The 25,050-nt window shown below is 40.3% G+C and overlaps 1 protein-coding gene across 2 annotated transcripts in view; it reads right to left on the bottom strand.

Moving 5' to 3' along the window:
* The window catches only part of LOC309348455 (desmocollin-1-like), a 28,527-nt gene extending 9,807 nt beyond the window's left edge, over positions 1-18,720 (bottom strand). For both annotated transcript variants that reach the window (XM_081873665.1, XM_081873666.1), the window contains exons 1-11: positions 18,305-18,720; positions 10,676-10,760; positions 9,410-9,612; positions 8,625-8,735; positions 7,997-8,152; positions 7,336-7,480; positions 5,373-5,548; positions 4,380-4,514; positions 3,809-3,994; positions 2,139-2,398; positions 1,201-1,340 (exon numbers count right to left, since the gene is read on the bottom strand). In XM_081873665.1, the coding sequence (XP_081729791.1) occupies positions 1,201-1,340; positions 2,139-2,398; positions 3,809-3,994; positions 4,380-4,514; positions 5,373-5,548; positions 7,336-7,480; positions 7,997-8,152; positions 8,625-8,735; positions 9,410-9,612; positions 10,676-10,760; positions 18,305-18,382 (1,675 nt within the window). In that variant the 5' untranslated portion in view covers positions 18,383-18,720. The remainder of the gene's footprint in view (positions 1-1,200; positions 1,341-2,138; positions 2,399-3,808; positions 3,995-4,379; positions 4,515-5,372; positions 5,549-7,335; positions 7,481-7,996; positions 8,153-8,624; positions 8,736-9,409; positions 9,613-10,675; positions 10,761-18,304) is intronic.
* Between the last annotated feature and the right edge of the window lie 6,330 nt (positions 18,721-25,050).

Below are 25,050 nucleotides of genomic sequence, written 5' to 3'. Positions count from 1 at the left end.
AATGCTTTTTTCTGGGGGTACGCTGGGGTATGCATACCCCTAAACATTTTGTGAATCTAAGTTTGGCCTCATTGAGGGGCAGTATTTCAATATGAGTAGGAAAATATGAGTACCCCTAAACAATTTTTTAGGGGAAAAAAGCACTGAGGAAAGGCATTGCTTTTTAAATAACAGAAGAGTGAACCGGGTCCTTCCTTTCTTTGACACAGAGGCCTGGGAAAGTTGTGTGCACCCCTAAGAGCAAGGCATGTGTCCACATCATGTAAATGGACTGAAAGCAAATCCAGAGGCTTGGGATATTCACAAAAGACTTTGAGCACCCATGCCAGCCCCTCTGGAAACAAAATAATTAATTCCTGAATGGCAATATTTTCTTTGTAAAGGATGGCAGTTACATTTTTATACCGATTTATGAGGGGAGCAGTGCTGCCTGAATCTTCCCTTGCTTTGTAAACCTCTATGTGGATTTCATTTTACAGTAATGTGTTTCATAGTTTGTTGATGTTGTGTAATATTCTATGTGGCCTTATGATATACATAGCTCATGTACAAATTTGTTTTAAAATGTCAATTTAATTAATGTATATAAACATTAAAAAAAAAACTGTTAAGAAACCTGGTTAAGAAAATATCATGGCTAGCTTCAAACATAGTTAACACTGGTCCCAACGTTAATCTTAACCATGGTTAATGCTGGCAGGGGGGAATCCACAATCAGCAAAGAAAGGCCAAGGAATGAATGCATGGGTTTGTAGGTTAATTCTAATTTCTTAATTGTGGTTAAGCATTCAGAGGCATGGCATGAGTACTGGCTCTAATTGTTCATTATTTAACTTAGTTTGAAAAGGGTTTGATCGTATAGACAAAAGTATTATAAGTGATTATACTGAGCAATGGTACACCCAATAAATAAATAAATAAAAAAAATAAGCCCCACCCCTGGCAAAAGAAAAACAAGACCCAAAATGATGAGCCCTGGGAGTAGCAGTGTGATTTCCCTCTCTCTCACTGGAGTCAAGGAACGGTTGAGAAAGAATAAATGGAAGAAAAAGCTTCCCCCACATATACACACTTCCCGCCCCAGTTGAAGCTAGCAAACACAGCTTTGGATGTGGTATTTGCTCTGCCACATACGTTTTCAGTAGTTTTGTAGGCTACTTTATTGAACTTTGTAGTCTATTTATAGTATGTAATACTCACTCCTGTCCGTTGCAGAGACTGTTACGTTACACTGGTAGAGCTGCATTTGTGGTTGCTCCCTGTCTAGGAGTCTAGTGGTTCTGATCTGACCTGCGTTGTCAATGGTGATCCAGTTACAGGGATCATTTATTATTCTATAACTGTTAGGAATAAATACAGCTGTTAGAAACAAACACCAAAATATATGCTTTATTATATCTTAATGGTTTTTAGGCCTGGTGCAGTTAAATAAGCTGGTACAAATCTCTGTGTTGCACCATCACACAGCAAGAGATTCTCAAGCAGCCTCATACTAGGTAGTAGTCTTTAGTATATACGTAAGACATTTCTATAGTTCAGAGCATTTCCCTGCTGTGCTGGTGTCCAATAAATTTAGAGTATACTTAGTTCTTCCAGCCTGATCTGCTCCCCACTGGCATTTCTGGCTTTACTCCACAAGGATGGCAGTACCATCAGGCCAGTATAAAACTCACAGAATGAACCCAATACCCACATGTACTCCTATGTAACAGAACGAGGTTTGCTTGTGTAATGTGCAGATAGCCCCCAGTGTAGTGGTGCAACAACAGAGGTACAACAATGTTTATCCATCACCAGTAACAGCTGGCAGACTGGGATAGAACAGCACTGCTTGCCTGGCTTCCCAACACAGAGGTCATTGCTTTTAACGAAGAGGGGAGGGTGAGGTAGGAGGGAAGTTTGGGCAGTGCAGGTACAGTGGCAGAGCCAAGCCAATGCTGCTGCCATTGAGCTTACACCTACTGACCTCATTGCCACATCACCCCTCTCCCCTGGTTATAAGCGGCAAACTCTCCCTTGGAAAGCAATGCACTGCCTGCTCCTACCCTGCTCTGCCAGCTGCTACATCTGTGAATCAGATGGTTGTATTAATACTAACACTAATAGTATAACATGAATTAGCCAACAAAATACTATACATTATGCCTTCAGAATTTCCAGTTTCTGGGTCCCTTGCTGTGTACTGGCCAACCATCGTTTCAGCAGGCAAACATTCCTTGATGTTCAAAAAAAATACACAAGGATCAAATACAGGGCCTTCGTCCATATCCCGCACTTTGACAACAACGACGCAAGTACTTGTAGAAACTGCTCTTGAATTTGGTGGGAGGAAATAAGGTGCTTCATTATTTACAACAATTTCCAACTTTCTCTCCTTGTTTCTTTCGTAGTCTAGCCCCTGGAAAATAAATAAATGTGTGTGTCAATTGCAAGATTTTTCTAATATTCACAGCAAAAACAGACAATCATGGAGGGATGATTCCCTATTCAGAAGCAGGTTGTGGATGGAATGTCTCTGCCTCCCAGATAGGTTTGTCAATGAAGTAAGGGTTTTTATTGGCTCTTTTGTCTGCTGGACCAGAAGCCCACTTCTAGCCCTGAACCTTTTCACTTGCCTTAAAACAAGCATAAGGGGCCCACAGCCTGCAGGCCAAATTAGGTCCATGAAGCCATTTTCCCACAGATGACATCATGGACTCAGCTATACAGCTGCAAATAAAACGATTTAAGTGTGTTTTAATTGCAATATACAATGTGACCCTAGGTGGCGATGGTGAGCCTTATGGAAAATTCAATGTATTTTTGTGGTCCGCTCCCTTAGCATTTTATGTAAAGATTTTGTGCTTATGAAAAGCCTGTTAATACCTCCCTCTTGTACAGAGGTAGTGGTATTTTGACAACATAAGCAACGGCACTCAAAACCTGAACACTGGGAATGATGGTACAGTTTTACGTAATGCAAATGCATTGTGAGTTTCTTACTTTCCCACACATCTACTTTAAAATGAAAAGAATAAAACATCTACAATGGCTTGGTTCACAGAACATGCTAAACCAAATAATAAATAATAATAATAATTTTATTATTTAATATGCCACCTATGCGACTAGGTTGCCCCAGCCACTCTGGGCGGCTCCCAACAAAATATTAAAAAGCTCAAAAATAAAAAGACTTCCCTGTACAGAGCTGCCTTCAGATGTCTTCTAAAAGTCATATAATTGGTAATCTGTTTGACATCTGATGGGAGGGTGTTCCACAGGGTGGGCGCCACTTCCAAGAAGACCCTCTGCCTAGTTCCCTGTAACTTCACTTCTTTCAGTGAAGGAACTGCCAGAAGGCCCTTCGAGCTGGACCACAATGTCTGAGCTGCACAGTGGGGGTGGAGATGCTCCACTCTGGCTTACCACAAACAAGTAAGCATCTAGGCTCTCAGAGAGAAGCTCACAGCTGCTTTGTTTCTACCCAGCACTTCTTGCTGCTATGCGACATTAAGCTAAGTCAAGGTTTAACTTAGTGTGTCTTCTGAACAGGGGCTTCTGATTATGCTCTTAACTGTAACCAAGATTTGGCTTAGCGTGTCATGCAACCACAGCCATTATGTGATCAATATACAGATTGGAAAATCATTGCTGAGAAATAATTATAAATTTAAATTCAGGGACCTCAGTGCTGCCACAGAAGGTCAGAAGTGTTAAACTCTGCTGAAAATTATTACCCACTTCTGTATTGGTCAGTATGAATGGAATTATCATAATACTTATTAAACTATATTCAATTGGATATAGAAAAGCTGTGAAATGTAATTACCTTTTCAACACATAGTGTACCAATATTTGAATCAGGATTTTTTACAATTTTGAAGGCACCATCTTCATTTCCCTTTATAATGTTGAAGGTAGCATGCCAGGCAGGTGTTCCAGGTGAATCTTTGTCTACGACACCGATGTCCATTACTTTTTCGCCAACTGTGTTTTCACTAACATATGCTTCATACTGAAATGAACAAGATTTTCAGAAATTTGTTTCAAAACCATATGGTCACCACAACATAGTTTTCTATGCACATGCTGTCATATATGTTTTTGCAAATTGCTATGGGTTGATAAATCATAGCCTTAAAATATTAATGCTTAAGATATAATGCAATGATGAGATTAAATCTCTGCCAGCAACTGAAACAAAGTGTGTGTCTTTATCCTTCTTATTGACCAGCTTCTTAACCAGGGCTGATGCAATCAGAATAGAGTTAAAAGCTGCAGGATTGGACACATAATTATGAAACTCATGCAAATGACAAAAACAAAATAAAAGAGAGAGAATGCAGAAGATCTTAAAAAGAAGAGTAATGTTCTAAGAAGTGTGAAGGTAGCAAACATACCATACTGTGCTCACACATGGGTGCATGATCATTTGCATCATCAACTTCAATTACAACTGTTGCAGTATTGCACAAACCAAAGGGCTGACCTCCCATATCTCTTGCTTCTACCAGTATTGTGTATGTCGTTATTTTCTGAAAAAGAACACAGCAAACAGTATATGAATATAGTACAATATAAACACAGTAATGGGAGGGGAAGGCCAATGGAACACAATATCCTCTTAATACTGACTCTCTTTAGTCATATAATAATAATTATATTATTATTATTATTATTATTATTATTATTATTATTATTATTATACCCCGTCCATCTAACTGGGTTTCCCCAGCCACTCTGGGCAGCTTACAACACATATAAAAACATAGTAAAACGCCAAACATTAAAAACTTCCTGATACATGGCTGCCTTCAAATGTCTTCCAAAAGTTGTGTAGTACTTTATCTCACCGACATCTGATGGGAGGGTGTTCCACAGGGTGGGCACCACTGCCAAGAAGTCCCTGCATGGTTCCCTGTAACTTCACTTCTCGCAGTAAGGAAACCACCAGAACTTCACCAGAGGGAACCACCAGAGTTCCTAGCTAAACAAATGCTTTTAAGGCTTCTTATGCAGAAGTCCATCAAGTACCCTTTCTCTCATTCTCACTGCTGCCTCCTGCAAAAAAGTGATGGAAAGAGAGAGAACCTCTCCCTTTTCCCCCGTTGATGAAAGACAAGATAGGTCACCTCCCTTTCTGTTGTATTTTTGCAGGACTAAGCAGCAGCTTGTATCTCCTGCAACAACCTGCCACTAACACAAACTCTCTTTTCTGCATAGGATTTAGAGAAGGGAGGTGTCAACGACAACAACAAAATAATGAGTTTGTCAAGCAAGCAAACTATAAATTTCCCAGAGATTCATGCGTCCTCTCCCCGCCTCCCCATCAAATTATATCTTACTCATAGGCATAATGCTAAATAACAACATTAGACTTTCAATAAAATTACCTCTCTGTCCAGAACTGGATATGCCACAGTAATAGAACCTGTATCTGGATGTATAGAGAACGTATTGGAACCTTGAAGTGGTATAGGATTCTGGCCCACAATTCTGTATTTCAGTTTAGTGTGCAGTGTACCAGGTTCATCTCTGTCCGTTGCAGTTATTTGTCCAACCACGGTACCTGCATACACAGATTATCATTGTAACCTTTTTAAGATTATACTATAAAATACTGATCAAATTATCGTTGGAGATCTAGCCTAATAATACGGCACACATGCAACTCCCGCCTAAAGTACTCGAAAAGAAAATACAATACATGGTTGTTAACTTCACCCTTAATAAAGCTTATGGACTGCTGCTTTGCTTTGAAACCTCTCCTTACTTCATTTGGGTTAGTGCAGGCCTAGGCAAACTCAGCCCTCCAGATGTTTTGGGACTACAACTCCCATCATCCCTGACCACTGGTCCTATTAGCTAGGGGTGATGGGAGTTGTAGTCCCAAAACATCTGGAGGGCCGAATTTGCCTATGCCTGGGTTAGTGCAAGGGATTCCAGCCCAAGCCCTGGTGAAATGAACAGAAGATATGCAGCAGTAGATGAAGAAGCCCTGCACTGTTTATGTGATTTTTAAAAAGTAGTAATTCTGAGCTTTCAGATAATTACATATATTTGTAATGATCTACAGATTTTGAATCACAGAGATTCCTAATGGAGGACATTGCCTAAGAAAATAATCTAGGTTTCATATTATCATATTCTGATAAATCTATGCAGGCCGATGTCTAAAATGTGGTCTTACAATCACTTGCTCCCCATGTATACCTATGGAAATTTGTTAAGTTAGCAATTACATGAAATTGCACCAGATAAGCATGTGCGCAATTGCTGCTGTCAAACGATATTCTCGGTGTACAGTAGGCGCAGATCTTTTCACTGATGCTGTTCGTGTTACATTCATTTTGTTAATGACCGTCTAACATTTATCCCTGTCTTCATAAGCAGCAGTTAAATGCTGAATGATGAAAACATGTTTTGATGAGATACAACTTTTATTCTACATAGAAAATAATATCTTCACTATTTTGGAGCAAAGGTTTACCCAGTTACAAACATACACAGATAAATGAAAACACTCTTCAAACTGGACAGACCAGTTATAAATCTGACTAGCATTTATATCAAGAGTCATTGAAATGAATATGGATGCAAATACATGGTCTAATCTGAAAGCTTTTGAAAAATGTGATGGGAAGGATTATAGCTCAGTGGTAATGCATATTTTGAAAGCAGAAGGTCCTGACTCCCAGGTTCAATCACAGGCACCGCCAGTTAAATGATCAGGGAGCAGGTGATGGGAAAGATTTCTGCTTCAGTCCCTAAAATGCTGGTGTTAATAAGAGTAGACAATTCTGGACTAGATGGGCTAGTCATTTGACTTGGTGTATGTTCATATATATCAGTGCTCAATATAATAATAATGTGGGACATTCATGCATAATTAGTGAAATTGTATGTACTTGTGTGTTTGCCCATGCATTTATTTATTAGATTACTAACCTGCCCCATTCCAAGGGGATGGTGCAGTCAATACTTTTAAAATCCAAAATAGTATAGTAAAACAAATTAATATTAACCTACACTGGCTTAACATCTGCCATTATATAACATCCAGTAAGAAGATTGAAGATCTTAACACTGGGCAACATTCAATGACAGGCAAATAGATGTCTGATTATACATCCAGGTTTTCCTTTTTTTTTTTTTCCTCCCTCTTTACTGCTCCCCCATCTGCTCCAGATGGTTTGCCAATCCTTCAGCAAAGATTTTGGGAGCACACAGATGTCTGGAGGGAGGAGGGGAAAGAGAGCTAGTCATGTTGCACATGTGAAGGTTCATTCCACTGGTGGAAGGGCACCAATAGAGAAAAGTAATTGAAATGATATTATAAAATTTCTAGTTGCTTACCAGCTCTGCAGTTTTCTACAACATTAAAAGCCCAAGTAACTGGGTCAAATATTGGTGGGTTGTCATTATCATCCTCAATTCGGATTACATGTCTAAGTGGTACCTCTGGAGTATAGCCATCTAATGTCCTTGCATTGCAAATTATCTGTAAAAAAAAAAAAAAAAAAAAAGAGGGAACACTTTTAGTAGCTACCTATGTAAGGACAATTGGTTTTATTGTAATGCATTGCTATTTGCTTCTGAACAAACACAAGAACTTCCAATGTTTTACGTTTCTTATACTTTAACAGTGAAAGACTGACAGGTTTACAGTTTCCATTTTACCAATAGCCATCTTTCTGTAGAATTCTTAAACTCAAGTACATTTCTGTGTTTCATCAGAAAGGAATCCAAACTTTTTACTTTATACATTCTTTTGCCCTGTCAAACTTCTCCATCATTAACATCTATCAGATAAAGTTCTATTCAGTGTCTCAGAAAAAGTTTTGCTTAGTAAAAGCAGAACAAGGTTGCAGATCCTACCATTCCAATTCAAATACTCAAAATGAACAAAGTGTCAATGAACACTACTGATCCATTGTTCAAAACACATCATTTTATACTTACAACACATTTGGCTTCATATTATAACTGTTACAACTGACAAAGTTTGCATTCTTACCTCAAATTCTGAATACTCTTCCCGATCTATTGGGACAGTAACAAAGAGATTTCCTGTTTCCCTCTCAATATAAAAATAATTTAGTGGTGGTTGGTCGACTCCACGACCACTTATAGAATATGTGATGTTGTATTTTTGGGCTGTATCAGAAGACAGCTGTATAAAGAGAATGATGTATGAAACAGAAAAACGTAAGTCATCATACTATAGCTAGTATCTCAGAATTAAAGTATCAATTTGTCTCTTAATTTTCTAGTACCAAAGTTAGTTCAGACTCCTGAAGAACATGATAAATATTTGTTCATTTAAAATCCTTCACCATTTATACAGGAGTGTAATTTAGTACACACTGTTTAGCTTGTGAGATCATAATCACACTGAGGCAGTAAGTCCTGTTTTAATAGAACTGATTTTCAAGTGTGCTTAGGATCACTCTATCTGGTACAAATTACTCTCCAGCAACTACTTAGTCATTATTGATATCATTGATGTTTCCTTTTTCATGTTCAAGGCTTCTCAAAAAGTCATTAGAATTATCCTAAAATCATAGGTTTCTTCTACTCATCTTATTCATAAAACACATTTGCTAGAGCGTAGAGTATAATCAGACTGGTTTATTAAACGTTACCTGCTGAATTTGCATTGGGAAAGGTCCTAGTGAGTTTTCCATTATTAGGGTTGGAAGAGGACTCCATCTTCGTTTAGTTCGTCTAAGAACAGTCTCTCCTGTTTTATGAGCCTGTGTTCAGGAAATAGAAACGAACATTAGTAATATATTCTAGTAATTCCTTACTTTTTCCATTCTCCTATACTGTGTTGTTCCTATTAACGTTCTCCAGCATTTCACCATGGTATCCATCTTTTTCTCCATGAATTGCTATAACATTCTGGTACGGTGATTTTTGAGTACTTCAACCCTGCATAACTGTTTTCAGTTTTTCATGCCTCTATTTTCATTATGTTTGTGTGTGTTTTTGGAATTCTAATGTCCTTGATGAAGATAATTCCTTTTTTGCTACATCAATTTTAACTGGGCAATAAAGAGACAGATTCAGCCCTCCTCTTTACCTGAAGTGAGAGCTTAAGTTATATGCTAAATCAAATGTTCTGTTGACAGTCAATTAAGGCCAAAAATAGACATTACAGGAACTGCAAAGCTGCTGTCAAAAGAAGCAGAATTATGTATCCTGGAATGTATATATGACATAATCATAATGTTCTCACTCCTTTTCAATGGCTGAAGTTTGCTTGCAGGGGCAAGGAAACTTTCAGTGCAGTTCTGTCATGTCAAGCATTGCTTCTCCCCGCCCTAAAACCCCACCTCTTTTTCAGTACCTATAACATCTATATTTGCCTAACGAGGAAGATAACTGAAATGTACTTTGATCTAAAAAAAAATTGCATGTCACTTACCTTTTTTGGATGTGATAGCAAATTGACATGTATTTTCTTTTGCAGATGACCTTGCAAGTCATTAAGTGATATGGTAAAAGCTTTCTTCTCAGAAGACAAAGAAACAGCATTTGTTGTATATACAGAACCATCTTCTAGTACTATGAAATCAGGATCACTTGAACTGATCAGGTCAGATGTCCTAAGATACTGTCTCAGATTTACTGTAAAACAAAACAAAAACAGTAAAAACTGTAAACCAAGAAACAAAGCAGCAAAGAACAACTCCCAAATCCATGTCCTAAATTTATATTTGCATGCTTACAATTTTAAAATTTGTACATAGTTGCAGTGTCAGGGTAAAGTTTCTAGAGCATTATCATGACACTCTAGTATGAATCTAATAAGTCGATCTTATCCACCCAGAGCCTTCACAACTGGGGGAAAAGGCTATGACTCAAACTAAGAACAATTAAATGAACAAATAGCGAATAAGCGAATGGATAAATAAACTGGTTACAGATGAGAATGAAATGCAAAATCCAAAAACTTATTTAGTAGTTTTGTTGGTTATAGATTCAAAAGCAAGCTTTATTTACAATCAATAATGAAATACATATCCCATGCTGCCTAAGGCATGGCAGAGTGCAGCACAACTAGAGGCAGTTCATCTGCTTCAACTGTAAGGGCAGAGGAGCCCTCTTGCACTCCTCTGTCATTTTCTGGGGCTGGGTTTAGGGCAGGGGGTGTTTAGTATGCTTAGGGGGCATGTCAGGAGAGCAGAAATGCATGTGATCCTTCAGGTTCAATACTTCTACTTGTCTACCCCTTACACCACCACCCTTTCTGGCTCCACTGATGTCTGACCCCTGACACTAAGTCAATGAAGTTTTCACAGTGGTGTGGGTGGGGGAATCTAGCATCTGATCTCCTTCTCCAAGGTCAGAGCGCTCTCTCTGCCTTCAGAAAGTGAGATCCAATACTTCCTATGACCCCATGGGCACCCTCCTAAGGACCATAAGATTTCAGAATAGCAGCACAATCCAATGCATATTTATTTGAAAGGAACCCCATTCAGTTGGGGCTTGCTGCCCATTAAGTGTGTCCAGGATTGAAGTTGTAAGCTTATGCTATACTGTAACTAAGCATAAGCCCCACTGAACACAGATAGGCTTCCAAAATGATGTACATTGGAGTGCGCTGTAAATATGAGATGGGTTGCAGGGAGAAGAAAACAGAACATCATTGTGAAAGCAACAGAAAGAGGCTCTAGTAATTGTTACTCACATCTGCCAATTAATGTTCCTGCTTCTAGTTTGGAAGGCACGTTAAAAGTCACTTTCTTGCTAGCTTCACAAAATAAACTTAGTACCTGAGGAGTAAAAGAATCGCATTATTATTTTTTGTTATTTTTGTATATACAGAACTATAAACAATAGGCCGAAATATAGCATAGTGATCTAACCTTATCCATGAATTAGATTGTAATATTCCTTAATATGACTGAAATTTGCACATATACATTTCCAGGTTCCCCCATTAAGAATGGTTGACAGGCCTTCATACTATTTGATGTCAATATAAGGAAGGATTTGAGATTATTTTGATGCAACAACATCTAAGCCATATTGCACTGTTATGTGCACAAGATGCATTTCAGTAAGCCATCTAGAAGGTTATGTTCTGTTGATAAAGCATCTTCTGGTCAGCAAACCAGAGGAAATTGGCAGCAAACCAGAAAATTGACACATTAATTAATGTATTCACCCAGAAAATGAAGTTAGGCTCATGTGGTGCCAATCAGATGGCTGGATTTAGAGACAGTTTTGACAAGCAGATAAAAAGATATTTGACAGAGGGAAGTGTTGCAAAGCACCAACACCATTAGGCCCTCTCTCTTCAGAAGGAACTGCTGGAATGTTAATGGCATGCAATTCTTGAGAAGTGCTCTTTTAGGGAAGTATTTATGATGGGAATACTGATTTTGAATTCAAAGTCTGTTGTTCCAGCTGTCTCACAGCTCTTGGCACTGTACCATTGATTTAGCTTGGGGGAGGGAGAATCACTAAATGGGAATCTTAGTTGCAAGGTGAGTTGCCATCTTGGCAGCTTGGGCAACCAAATTTAATTCCAGCATGCCCAGGAACCCAGCAAAAACAACATGACATTTCTCTAGGCAGTCTTCAAATGGGAAAAAAGACAAAAAAATAACAGATGTAAGCTATAGCTGAATGAGCCTGTGGCTGGAATTAACATGAGAATTAGTTCAGAGATATGTGGGAATCAATGAGATTTCCACAAATTGTTGCATATAGTCTGTACCAAGGCTATAAGGAGTTGAGGTGTAATATGCTCCAATGCTCAATTTAATTCCCCAATAAGCAGGATATAGTTTCTTCAGTGCAAACAGCTTTGCAGAACTGTACATTATGGAGCCCCAAATCTAGTCTGGAGTAGATCAACACCCTGTAGATTTGCAGTATATAAGTGTAGTCTGTTCCTGAAGTGGTTGAAGAATGCAAAACAGGACATTCAGTGCCTTCATGTATAACACCTTTAGGAAGTTAATGTGCAGTAAGAATGTGAGCGTCTTGTTCAACCCTAGATACATACACTCTGAAACTACTAGGTATGAAACTACTAGGAATTTCAATGTAACTTCAGGATGTAAGCTACACCTTCAGCAAAAGTACAAACAAATGATTTTTGTTTGAGAAAGGTACAGTCACAAAGTACAGCCGATTGGTATACACCAATATATATTGAGAGAGCGGGAAGCTTGTTGTAGTTATCTTTCATTAAACCATGTAACAAAAGACCTACAGAACATCTGGAAATTATCTGCAAAAAGGCAACTGTATGCTATAAGATATGATATCACACTGCAACAAATCTTTACAGAGAAGACAAACACACCGAGAACACTACCTTGAGGGACACTTTTCTCCCACTTGAAAGTCAAAACTAATGTGAACCTGGAATGCACATTTCCTCAAAAGGATCTGTATGAAGATGAGGAGATTGCTTCTTAATCCAAAATTATAAGACTTTCTGTTGATTTCATATTTCATAAGCCTTTCCTTCTTCTTTTTAAGTGAACTATCAGTTGATCTGATTTCCAGCTTAATCAGGTGATAAGTGTCTGCAGAAACTATATTGAGTATTTGCCAGTATGTTGTTGGGTCTCATGAATGCTGATCATGCATTTCAGAAGCTTTCCAACATGGCATGTCAAAACAACAGGTGGATATACTAAAACCATAGGATTCAAACCACGCTTCAAAGGAGGTACTTTGTGATAGTCTATATTCTCTATAACAAATCTAGATACACATGATCTGGTTATAGAGGGTCAGCAGCAGATCAAACCCATCTTGAGGCAGTTGTTGTCATCCAGTCCTACCACCATGTTATCAGATGAGTGTGGTGCCACTTATACAGTGGTACCTCGGGTTAAGTATTTACCATAATTCGTTCCGGAGGTCCATTCTTAACCTGAAGCACCACTTTAGCTAATGGGGCCTCCCGCTGCCAGAGCACAATTTATTTTCTCATCCTGAAGCAAAGTTCTTAACCCGAGGTATTATTTCTGGGTTAGCGGAGTCTAACCTGAAGCATATGTAACCTGAAGCGTATGTAACCCGAGGTACCACTGTAGTAAGAAAGGCTCATTGGCTGTTATATATTTTAAAAAATAAAAAATACAAATTGAGGAAGCTTCCGCCCTAAGTTCAACAGGCAAGAATTCAGCTTGGTAGTTAAGAAAACACACCTTCTAAGATCCTTTCCATTATGATACTGATGGGGAACCTGTGAATACAGTGCCCAGAAGTTTTCAGAATTTTATTCCCAACAGCTTTGAGGCTAACAGCGCTGGCAATTCCAAAAATTGGAACCCTTACCATATGCCCCCTTTCACTGGAATCAGCTGATCCCCTAAATCAAGGAGTCTCAAAAAACAACACACAAATAAATGTTTTTAATTATTCCTCTCCTCTTTTTATTATTTTTACATCAGTAGACATTGCCTTACTGGAGCGACTAATGAAAGGTTTGGCATTACTAGATGCATCTCTGAGCATATCATTCATTTCAAGTGGAGATTTCCATTTGATAAGGAACAGATTCCACTGCAACCTCTTCAGTGAATGAGGATTGTGCCATTGCTACATGGCTAGGAGAAGCTTTGGAGGGAGCCAGCACACGGGGCTCGGGGAAATAAATATTCACCTGTTGGGACATTTTTCAGTCTACCATTTAACACAGAACCATTACTCTCATGGTTCCTCTCCATAGTGACTTTGCCCTCTGTAGGAAAGCTGTCAAGCATCATGTTGTATCAAGTCCATAAGACCAAACTGAGAAACACTGTGATTGTAATTTGTTTTAAAACTATTTTTAATGTTGTGTTTTAAACTGTTGTGACCTTCCCTGGGGCAATATAATAGAGACATAAAAAGATAATAAATTAATAATAATAAAGTGGCAGATATAACAGAATCTGATAACAGAAGCATAAAAGGAGACTACTTGATAAATTGAACACCTACAGGGTCACAATCACAGAGTATTGAATGTATCTGCTGCTGCAGTAGATTTATCTATATGTACAATTATTATTATTATTATTATTATTTAATTTTTACCCCATCCTTCCATTGTGCTCAGGGCAAATTATAAATAATGGTAATTCGCATGGAACTACTAATATTTGGGCGTGGGAAGGAGGGATGCAACAGAATACAGATTAGGAGCACTCCTTTATCAAGTAGCAAGAAAGTGAAAGTGAGGTAATTAAAAGGTATTACTGGGTTTCTAACAAAAGTGCCCAGGAAAATAGTATGTAGATTAAATTACCACTTTAAATGTAAAATGGATTAAAGTTTTTAAGAGCAAAAGCAGTGACATTTTTCCTGCATTCCAATTTTCCATTACTGTCTTATACTTTTACAAAAGTCTAGTGACGTCACGTTGCTTCATTATTTCTACCCTGGAATAAGTGGGTTTATGATCATTGCAAAAGGTTGTTAAAGGCACTACAAATGGTCTTGGAATTACAGGAGTGTCAATAAATTCAGTATGAGTAAGTCGAAGAGAATATGTCACACCAAACAATAACCAGTTAAAGTTAGTGTAGAGTTGTCTTATTGAAAGCAATTCATGTCAATTTGAGAATCAAGTGTTTCATATATGCAGCACAGTTCCATTCTTCCTAGCTATGTTTAAAGAACATTAAGAATAAGAGAGAAAATAGCCGTGTGCTTCTATGCATGGCCTTTTAGAAGGAAGTCCTTCTGAATTCCATGGGATTTACTCAGAGGTGTGTATAGTAGGATTGCAGTCTAAAAATCACTTTGCAGGTTTTATTTGTATATTACAATTCAGGTAACACATTCAGCACTTTCAAACTGGTTTAAACACATACAAACATTCTAAACATTCACAGAATTACCAGTGCCAGGGATGGGATTTACAGAGCTCTGTTTTGTAAATCAAATACTTTAACTCATTGTTTTCTTTGTGAAGTTCCTATTTTCATCCCAAAAAAGATAGCAAACTTTTTCTGAAGTGTTTGCATTTTAGAACAATGGAATTCTGTCCAATAAGATAGGCTTTATTTATTTTAAAGTATTGTGTCGCAATGAAAGCATTATAAAAATGGGACTTGGGTGGTATGTATAAATCTTATGATTTCAGTGGGATTCAAACATATTAAACATCCTGTTCCTAAACACCTTGTTTGAAAACAAGGTACAATTATATCAGCAGGCCTTATAAGTAATAATGTATCTAAAATTGTGAAGTACTTAGATGGAAGAGTGCAAGTTTCTCTATACTGCAACATTAATTGAAACAAGTGGGTTCCATGGAAGTCAATTTGATACACTGTCAACTAATTCACATAGAATAGGAGTGAGTGTAAGCAGTTACTATACATTAGATATTCCAAAAATAAATAATGAAATTAATGCTGTAAAGGCTAGAGTGCAGATTGAATACCATCAGTAGCAGAGGGTACTTTTTTTAAAAAAAAAAGCAGGAAAAGTCTATTGAAGGGGAAGTAAAACCAATCAATTAGGAAATTAAATTACTTGCTATTTCTGGCCACAAATGGCAAGCTAGAAGAGCCACCAATTAATAGTTATATTATTATTAATGTATTGAAGGCAAGGGGCAAGTGAACTATTTGCGTCTTGAAACGAAAATCTGATAAACATGCAGGCTTTCAAAATGAATCTGAGCAGCACTCTGGTTGTGCTTTTGTATGGATCACAGAATTACGGTAGGTTGACGACCTTGAAAGAAATTAGAATGTTGATTTAATTCGTTTTAAAAGATATCAAAATAATCCAGAGTGGGACTTAGTCTGAAGCAAATGTGCACATGACTACAGTCATTACTCCAATTTTTTTGATGTTAAGGAATGATACAAACAATTGTGAGAGAAAATTCCGAACCGTAACTCAATACAGTAAGGTACGGGGAGCCACAGAAAGGCTATGGGGTCTATAAAGATCTCAGTAAGAAAGGAAGCCCAATGTTTTCCATAAGTCTAGCATGATACTGGACAAAGGAAGATACTGGACAAAGGAAGTAAGGTACATTTCTTAAAATAAAATTCATATAGAGACTCTGGGCTGTGTAAATGAGCCTATTCATATTAACTGGCCTATTGCTTACAAAGGATTAGAAGCTCAAATTTCAACCAACATGTCTATGTCTGGGCTGTGTAAATGAGCCTATTCATATTAACTGGCCTATTGCTTACAAAGGATTAGAAGCTCAAATTTCAACCAACATGTCTATGTCTGCACAATCGCTAGTTTTTATAGATTTTAAAAAGGATGTTCACACTGTTAATCATGTTCCCCATTTGTGGGTTGGATCTAGACAAGCATACAGGCAAAGCAGGCCTATTGAAACCAAGGGGACAAGTTAGCCGTGGCTTTTATTTCAATGGGTCTACTCCCAGCATGACTAAATCTGGACCCAACCCATTGTCTGTATTTGACAAAGGGTTGGTAATTTATATAAGCTTCTTTTTTCTACTAGACAGCCAACACTTTGGACAGCTTTAAAGTGGAATTGGACAAATTCAAGAAGGCTATACCCATCAATGTCTTCTAGTCATGATTTTCGTGCGCTCCTCCAGCATTGGATGATATGTGACACCACCGTCTGGGGAGCAGGGTACTGTCTCATGTCCTGCTTGTGGGTTTCCCATAGGTGCATCTGGTTGGCCACTGTGAGAACTAGAAGGGGACTTTGGCCTGATCCAACAGAGCTCTTATGTTCTTAGATGCAACCTTAGAATTATTATTTGAAACATGCAAATCAAATTCACTGAGTGTACCGCAGCTGTTATTTCCTACAAGACTGACAAGGGGGGGAAATATTTCCAATCTCCTATTTGCTTACAGCTTTTCTGGTGAACTTAAACCCACTGGCAACAGAAGCCAAACTCAGAGAACAGCAATAGTTTACTGATAGCAAATGGCTAGAAAATTGTTATTTTTTATTTTTTATTAAATCTGTATACCGTCCTATACCTGCAGGTCTCAGGGCAGTTACAACATAAAATCACAATATGAAAACACAAAATACAGTGGTACCTTGGGTTAAGTACTTAATTCGTTCCGGAGGTCCGTACTTAACCTGAAACTATTCTTAACCTGAAGCACCACTTTAGCTAATGGGGCCTCCTCCTGCTGCCGCGCTGCCAGAGCACGATTTCTGTTCTCATCCTGAAGCAAAGTTCTTAACCTGAAGCAATATTTCTGGGTTAGTGGAGTCTGTAACCTGAAGGGTATGTAACCTGAAGCATATATAACCCGAGGTACCACTGTACATAATAAAAATGAAAAGCAACCTAAAAGTCGCCTCCTCCCAGTCTCAAATAATCCGTTTCAAATACAGTAGAGAAATGTAGGAAGAAGAGGTACTGAATTTCCTGTGCCTCTAGAGAGTTTTGCCCCCACTTCAGGACCTCTTCCAGGCAAATATATTCCCAAGTCTAATACTGATATGTAAGCACACAGATTAACCATCTCACAGGTATAATAAAAGCATGCCGTCAATTCTTAACCAGCACATTTCCTTTTCAAAGTGGGAACCATCCCGGGCAAGACTAAGGCAGATCAAAGGCACGAGTTAATAAGGGCAGGGCGAAACCCGCAGAGCACACAAACGCCACTGAGCCAAGGCGCGTCGCCGATTTTAAGAAGCCAGTCCCACGGTATATTCCATCGGATCCTAACTCTCCCCACCCACCCCCCAAAAACCCCACAGCAAATTCCAGGACGAAACTTCCACCCTGAACGCCCCTGAAGTCACCGTGTGAAAAAAAAAAGCTACTTGAAAAAAAGGGAACTCGCTTCCGAGTAAACGCGTCTCTCCTTTTTGAAAGGAGTCTCTGCATTTTCTCTCCTCGCCACAGCGCAGTGAAGTCTCCCCATTCCCACTTTTAAAAACTTCCGAGTTTCGCAACTCCTACGAGAACCCCCCCCCCCCATTTTCTCTCTCTCTCTGCGAATATGCGAGTCGGAATCTGGCGAGGGAAAGCTTCTCCCAGCTTCGAAAGCCTAAGAACGAAAAATTACTTTTCGGTGTGCGCAAATAGCATAAAGAGTCCGGCTTTTTGTTTCTCCCGAAGAGGCGTCCCTGGAAAATCCAGGTGGGCGCTGCCCTCCCCCTCCCCCCCCCCCGCAGCGCCTCCCGCCCCAGAGCCCCGCGGCACGTCCGCCAGGCCGAACCCAACCAACTGCGCCCCGCAAGTTCCCACTGCGGCGCCGTTACCTGTGGCCGCCGCCGCCGCCGCCGCCGCCCAGACTTCCCGCGCCTCTCTCCCTTCAGCCCACCCTCGGCCTCCCTTCTCCCGCTCCCCAAGGCGCGACTCCTACTCCTACTCCTACTCACCAGAAGGCCGGCGAAGACCCGGAGGCCGGCGTCCGTCCACCAGCCCCCCCTGCGCCGCGCTCTCGCTAGCGGGGCCATGCTGCAGCCGGATTGGGGTCGCGCGCGCGAGCGAGCGAGCGAAGGTGGGCTCGGCGGGAAAAAGAGAGCAGCGGAAACGGCGGCGCGCGCGCGCGCAGGACGAGCGACCAGGTGAGTCTGAGGCGACCCGCCTGTCTCCACAGCAGGAGCTGCAAGGGTGGTGGCGGCAGCGATAGTGGATCAGCAGAGAGGCGGAGACGGTTGTTTTCTCCTACTTTTTTTTTTTTTTTTGTCCTTCTTCTGTTAACTCAAGTCTCCTCCCGTCCGCTGGAGGATTTGCCTCCGAGCGAGGGAGTGGGGCGAGGCGAAGGGAGGTGAGTTTACCTCAGCGGCTCTTCTGAGCGAGCACCTTTAATTAGGTTTCCTTTTCTCTCTCTCTCTCCCTCCTCCCTTCGCCCCGCCCCACTTTTTCTTTCTTTCTACTCGGCCAGGGAGTGGAGCGGGAGACACCCTGGTTGGCTCCGACCCCGCCCCGCTGCTGGGCCGATAGGAGATGCGCGGAGGATTAACACACGCCGTTCCCAGCTGCTTGGCCCCTGCCTGTGCCCGGAGAGCGAGACTCGCGCGCAGGCAGGGCAAAGGGGCGAGACGGGCCGCGACGTCACGGCCTCGGTCTTCAGGTTGCCCTGGACGTCCAGGGCCGCCTCTCCAGGCAAGCCTGGGCTGCTTCCATGGACGTCTGGGACACCAGCAGAGCCCCCCACCAGGGGAGACCCTGCAGAGGCAGGCGCCCTCGCCCACACTCAGATCAGGAGTTCACATAGCTGTCTTTAAAAACAAACAAACACCTCATTCTGAACAGGGGAAAAGTCCCTACGAAGTCTAGTTTCGCTTTGCTAGACCCGCTTTCAATGCGTCCATTCCTCTCTCGCGCTCTGCTTTCGCAGGCCAAAGCGAGGTCCTGCAGCCGCGCCCTCTTTTCTCTCGTGGTGCACAGGTTGCTGAGCAGAGAGCCTGCAAGTCTGCGCCTGGCTCATATTCTCTTATTAATAACAGAATTATTTGCAAACGTAGATTGAGTAGTACTAAACATGATTACTCTCATAACAGACGAGCATAGGCGCCTTTAAAACATTTTATCCAGTACAGATGGGATCTTTTTTACTGAGGCGAAAGACACACAATAAAGAAAAATGGGGGTACCCACAGAGAAGCACCTTTCGATGTGGCAGAACACCACCTGATTTATTAGGAAATGTTTTAGCATTTGGGAACTGTTGCACAAGCATGCATTCTGAATGGTATGGAGAAGTGTATGTTATACTGCAATCGGGAAACATTTTTAAGGGATTCTGCCTATATTCTATACCACAGCTCAATTTTACATTACTAATTAACCAACCACCACTGTTTACTTCTGTTAATACAAGTATGCTTATTGATTTTTTTCTTGATTACATGGAAAGGCAAACCAGTTGCTGCAGAAGAAAGTAACTATCACTGAGCAATCCTAAATTATCAGATTCCTGGGTTGTGAAATACCAGCTACTATGACAGGGGAAAAAACTTTTCAGGGCGATCCTCTGACACTGCAGTCTTTAGCATACAATAGGTGTCATATTTTGCACAACGGGATAGTTCAAATTGTATTTCACAATGAGACTACCCAGTGTTGGTGTGTGTGTGTGTGTGTGTGTGTGAGAGAGAGAGAGAGAGAGAGAGAGAGAGAGCACAGTGAATTAATGAAAGAAAGATTAAGGGTGAGTGGAAGATAACCCCAAAGGGAGGTAGGAAGGCTGGCCAGTAGGGTTTGGGAAAGCCTATGTGTGAGAGAGGGAGGAGATAGATAGATGGAGAGAAAAGGGGTGCATAGTCTCTGATCTATATAGCCCTTGACCTCTTTCCTCCGAAGGAATGTGATTTTCAACTACAATAAGGTTGCCCACCACCCAGAATTTTGAATTGACAATAATGCTAATACAATGAGAGGTGCCATATTCCCCCAGTTGAGGCAGGTCCATATTTAAAATAGATGTTGCCTATTCCATATCATCACAGCCCTGTCAGAACAGGATGGCCAATAATGCAAACCTGTAAGGCCATCTAAAGATGGCTATTTCACCCAAATAAGATTATCCAGATCTGAGTTAAATTGGAGTTACGGTACCATAAGAGGTTCATGTTAACACATACAGTGGGAATTAACCATGGCAATGAGGCAATGAGACAAATACTATTGATTATCAAAGGATTATAGGGAGGAAACAAAATAAAAAAAATATCCTTCCAGTAGCACCTTAAAGACCAACTGAGTTAGTTCTAGGTATGAGCTTTCGTGTGCATGCACACTTCTTCAGATACGAAGAAGTGTGGGTATCTGAAGTGGTATACGAAGAAGTGGGTATCTGAAGAAGTGTGCATGCACACGAAAGCTCATACCTAGAACTAACTCAGTTGGTCTTTAAGGTGCTACTGGAAGGATATTTTTTTTATTTTGTTTTGACCATGGCAGACCAACACGGCTACCTATCTGTAACTGGATTATAGGGAGGATTATAGAGGAAAGTATGTGGCCCTCTTATAGTTCTGTTGGGAACTCTCTGTGTGTATGTGTGTATTTGCACTTGCCCACCATTATGCAGTAGTTTGCATAGCTGGTAACAGATGGCGATGCAAACTGCAGTGCGTGTGTGACAAGAAGCAGTGGATGGACAGCGATGGGGAACTGCAGAGGGGCAGCAAGAATATGCAGCTGCTGACTCCTCCACTTTCCAGTGTCAGCGGCCCTGCCCCCAGGATCCAGATCCTCAAGCAGGCTGGCACCACTACTGACTGCCCTCATCCTCTGCAGCTGGCCACCAGTTAGCACCAGTTAGTATGAGGAGTGGCGTGGGAAAGAAAAAGATACCCAGAAGCATTGGCCAGCCTCATGATCCATAGTGGCATGAGGTGGAAAAGGACAAAGTGGCAGCCAGCCAGACTCAGGATCCATAGCGTCAGGAGCAGCACGAGGTGCTAAGGGGAAGGTCTCAGCTCCCTTGCACTGATCCTTCTAATTGATGCCTGGTGTTGAAAGGTTCAGTGTGGGGTGGGCTTGCAAAATGCAAGCTTTCTCACTTTCTACTTGGGCAGCAGTAGGGGGGAGGAACACAGTTGCTGTGGAAAGCAGGAGAAGGAAGCAGGGGGTGATTCAGAACCTGGAAGGAGGTTGATGAGTTTAGCGACCAAGGGCACAGCCATGTGTGTGCATGTGCATAGAGTATTATGTTTGTAGCATTTTAATGGCATTTCGTATATTGCTGGTAAAGCTGCCATAGGCTTCAACTTCCATATATTGAGGCATGAAAATGAAAAGTATGAAGTAAAATGTTAATGAATAAATTAACATGCTTTGGAAGACACGGCGGGAGGTGATGCAGGTGTGTTTGTGTGTGTTTTTAACTAAATCATCTTTTTTATTCAATACTAGACTCAGACTAGACCAAGAGAAGCAGGTTTTCAAGTTATATTGGATGCATGTGAAATAGGTAAGGCGTGATACTTCCAATATTGTTATTCTACATTACTTCTTACTTTTTATTTTAAAAGTATCTATGATTGTTAATTTTTTCTGAATGTATACTGCTCACTGAAGATACAAGGACTAAAGTTTTCAGCCTCCGTGTACATACAGATGTTTATATGTTTATATGTTTTTAGTGTTACTATTGATTCTGAGGTCTGTTTGCTGTTTGCGCTCTCTCTCTCTCTCTCTCTCTATATATATATATAAACACTATTTATAATTTCTTCAGAGTTCAGTACATATTTCGTTTGTGTTCTTTCACTGCCATTTAAACAAGAATTTAGACTGCTTACCATACTCAAAACTGGTACGATACTTATATGCTTGTTTTTTATTTCTGAACTGATCTTTCTCTTTTGTGGGGATGTTGTTGAAAGATTCCCTTTTATTTAGAAGGTAGACCCATATCCAAAATGAAAACTGAATAAACAATGTACAAATAAATAAAGCCCTGCCTAAGAGATTTGCACCACTTTTTATTTCTCTTTTTATTTATGGTTATCCCATCCATGTAGATGACACACAACTTGTATTTTGCTTAGAGAATAATTACCCATAATAACCTATGTGCTATTCAGTTATTATTCATACTTTAGACTCCATGACTGAATAGAGCATGGAATTGGCACAGTGATTTTATAGCACATTCTTTTTTCCTGTCCTGATGAACCACATAGGATTCACATTCCATATAGGAATAGTTGCACTAGAAAGGAATTGCACTAATGTATCTGCAGAACAATCTATGATCTGTTGTGCTATTATTTTCAATCCTGTTATTAAGTACCAGTCAACCACCTGTTATTAATGCAAATGTGGTATGGGTGGGAAGCTTCGGAGTATGCATAGTGTTGCCTGAGCACTATTATATTGGGCATGGATGCAATGTCATAACTGTGGGGTAGCCAGCAAAGGGCAGAGGCAGTTATTGCAAGGGAAGACCTGCACTTGGGTCCTGCTTGCCTGCTTCCTATAGGCATCTGGTTGGCCACCATAAGAACAGGATGCTGGACTAGATAGGCCTTTAGCCTCACCCAACAACATTCTTCTTATGATCTTATGAGGAGCTTCAGCCACTACAGCAATAATTGTTCCTTATTTTAAACAATTATTTGCTGGTTCAGGGTTGTGGTTTTGTGAGCCCAAGGGTTTTTCCCTCAGAGAGAAGCCACCCATTCCACATGGCAAACTGCTTTTGAAATTGGGGTTTTCAAAGCTACCGGTAATTTATGATATCACATAGGAGTCACTGCTAAAAACATAGAAGAATTACTACCTGAATAAAATTTGTGTAAATGTTGTATCCAATTCTGCCTGAGTACATGGTGCTGTTGTCATTGAGATATATAACAAAGTGTCCTTAACAATATTTTATTGCAATGTTTTTCCAGTAGCTTGTAAGTCTTTCGATTGTATACATTTTTTTTCAAAGTATTGTTGCAATTTCTCTGTAACCACAGTGAGTGCTTAAAAAGTAAATCTCTTTCATAATTGTTCTCCTATAACAATATATTGGGAATACATGTTATAGGCATCTCAGAAATCACTGGAAATTATCTGTCTTATGTTCTCACATTTACAATGATGGAAGAGACTAACAGTGCAATCCTGTATGTTTCATCTTAGACATTGAGTCAACAGAGCTTACTGAGAGGAAAGAGGATATTGACTTGCAGCCTAAAAGTCCGTACAATGCAACCTATAAGACATGATCAATCATAAATCACATAGCAGTTTCTGCAGCCATGATGCCTGGGGCGGAGAGGGTGTTACAGGAAAACCTTGTGTGCTTGGTGGCTGACTTGTTGGGTTTGAATGTGGAAAACCCCATAATAAATCCTGACTTGGCTAGGAAGTGCACTTGATGGCCTTTGGTAAACCATTACCTTCCAAATTTATCTCTCTTTAAGGGTTCTTATTAGGTTATAAACACTTTGGATGATGAGTAATATACAAGCATGAGAAGAAAGAGGTGACTACATACTATAATGACTGTCCGACACTGTGGTGCTTTCGCACTATGGTTGCTGTGTTAATTGTTTGGGTGACAACAGGGACATTTAGATAGCTGCTCACCTGGAAAGCTTAGGTATATGTGTAAAACGGTGCTGAATAAGCTCTGACGTGTTTTGTGTAATCTCATTTATATGCTTTACCTTTCCCTTCTCTGACCAGTCTTGTATTCTAAACAAAGCTTGGCATTAATAAAAGGCAGTCATCGACCTAGTTGTCACAGAGAGCAAATGGGCTGGTGAACCTTCCGGTATATATGAAGGCTGCATCTCTTCAGATTGACGGTAGGGGCCCACACGACTGAATGATCTTTCCTACACAAAAATTCCCCAAATAGCTGTACCATCATAAGAAAAACAGTAGCAGGACTGTCGGCTTGGCTCCACCACAATCTGCCCCTTTCCCCTCCCCTCTCCTTCTCTGCAAGGGGCAGCTAGAACCTTTACTCCAGGCATCCTCAAACTCTGCCCTCCAGATGTTTTAGGACTACAATTCCCATCATCCCTGACCACTGGTCCTGTTAGCTAGGGATGATGGGAGTTGTAGTCCCAAAACATCTGGAGGGCCAAGTTTGGGGGTGCCTGCTTCACTCCTTTGTTTTCTACATACCAGATCCTTTTGTGAATAGAAGAGGATTAATTCACATGACACATCTGCCCCAAATGTGTCCTTATCCACAGTTTTAGAGAACTAGGCCTCATTTTAAAACATGAAAACTTTAATATATAAATCAATATATTCTGATAGCAGAAGATCAGCGAAGCTAAGTGTGCACAGGCACCCTTTTTATCACAGCAAAAGGATCCCAGCTGCTTTTACGATCAACTATTTTGCCACAGATTGGGGCTATATTACTACATTTTCCTGCCTTTTATAAGGCTGTCGTAACAAATAAGCACAATTTTGTAAAGATGCAAAACAGGCAGAGATTTTAATGGTCTACTTAGCTATATTAGTCCAAATAGCTGTTTTCTTTGGTAGATAAAACAAGGAAACAGTTGAACAAAATCATGTTTTCTGCACACAAATCACCCATCTGGATTAGGGGCATGGAAATCTACACCATATTTTTAGGGTTTTATCTGCTGTAACTGTAGCTGGGTAGGAGTTTTGCCCACAGCACTGAACAGCTCTTATTCTAGTCATCAGC

The sequence above is a fragment of the Podarcis erhardii genome (assembly GCF_964252035.2).
Source record: "Podarcis erhardii genome assembly, chromosome: 8".
In the NCBI taxonomy this organism is placed as follows: Eukaryota; Metazoa; Chordata; class Lepidosauria; order Squamata; family Lacertidae; genus Podarcis; species Podarcis erhardii.
This window is presented reverse-complemented; position numbering and strand designations above follow the sequence as displayed.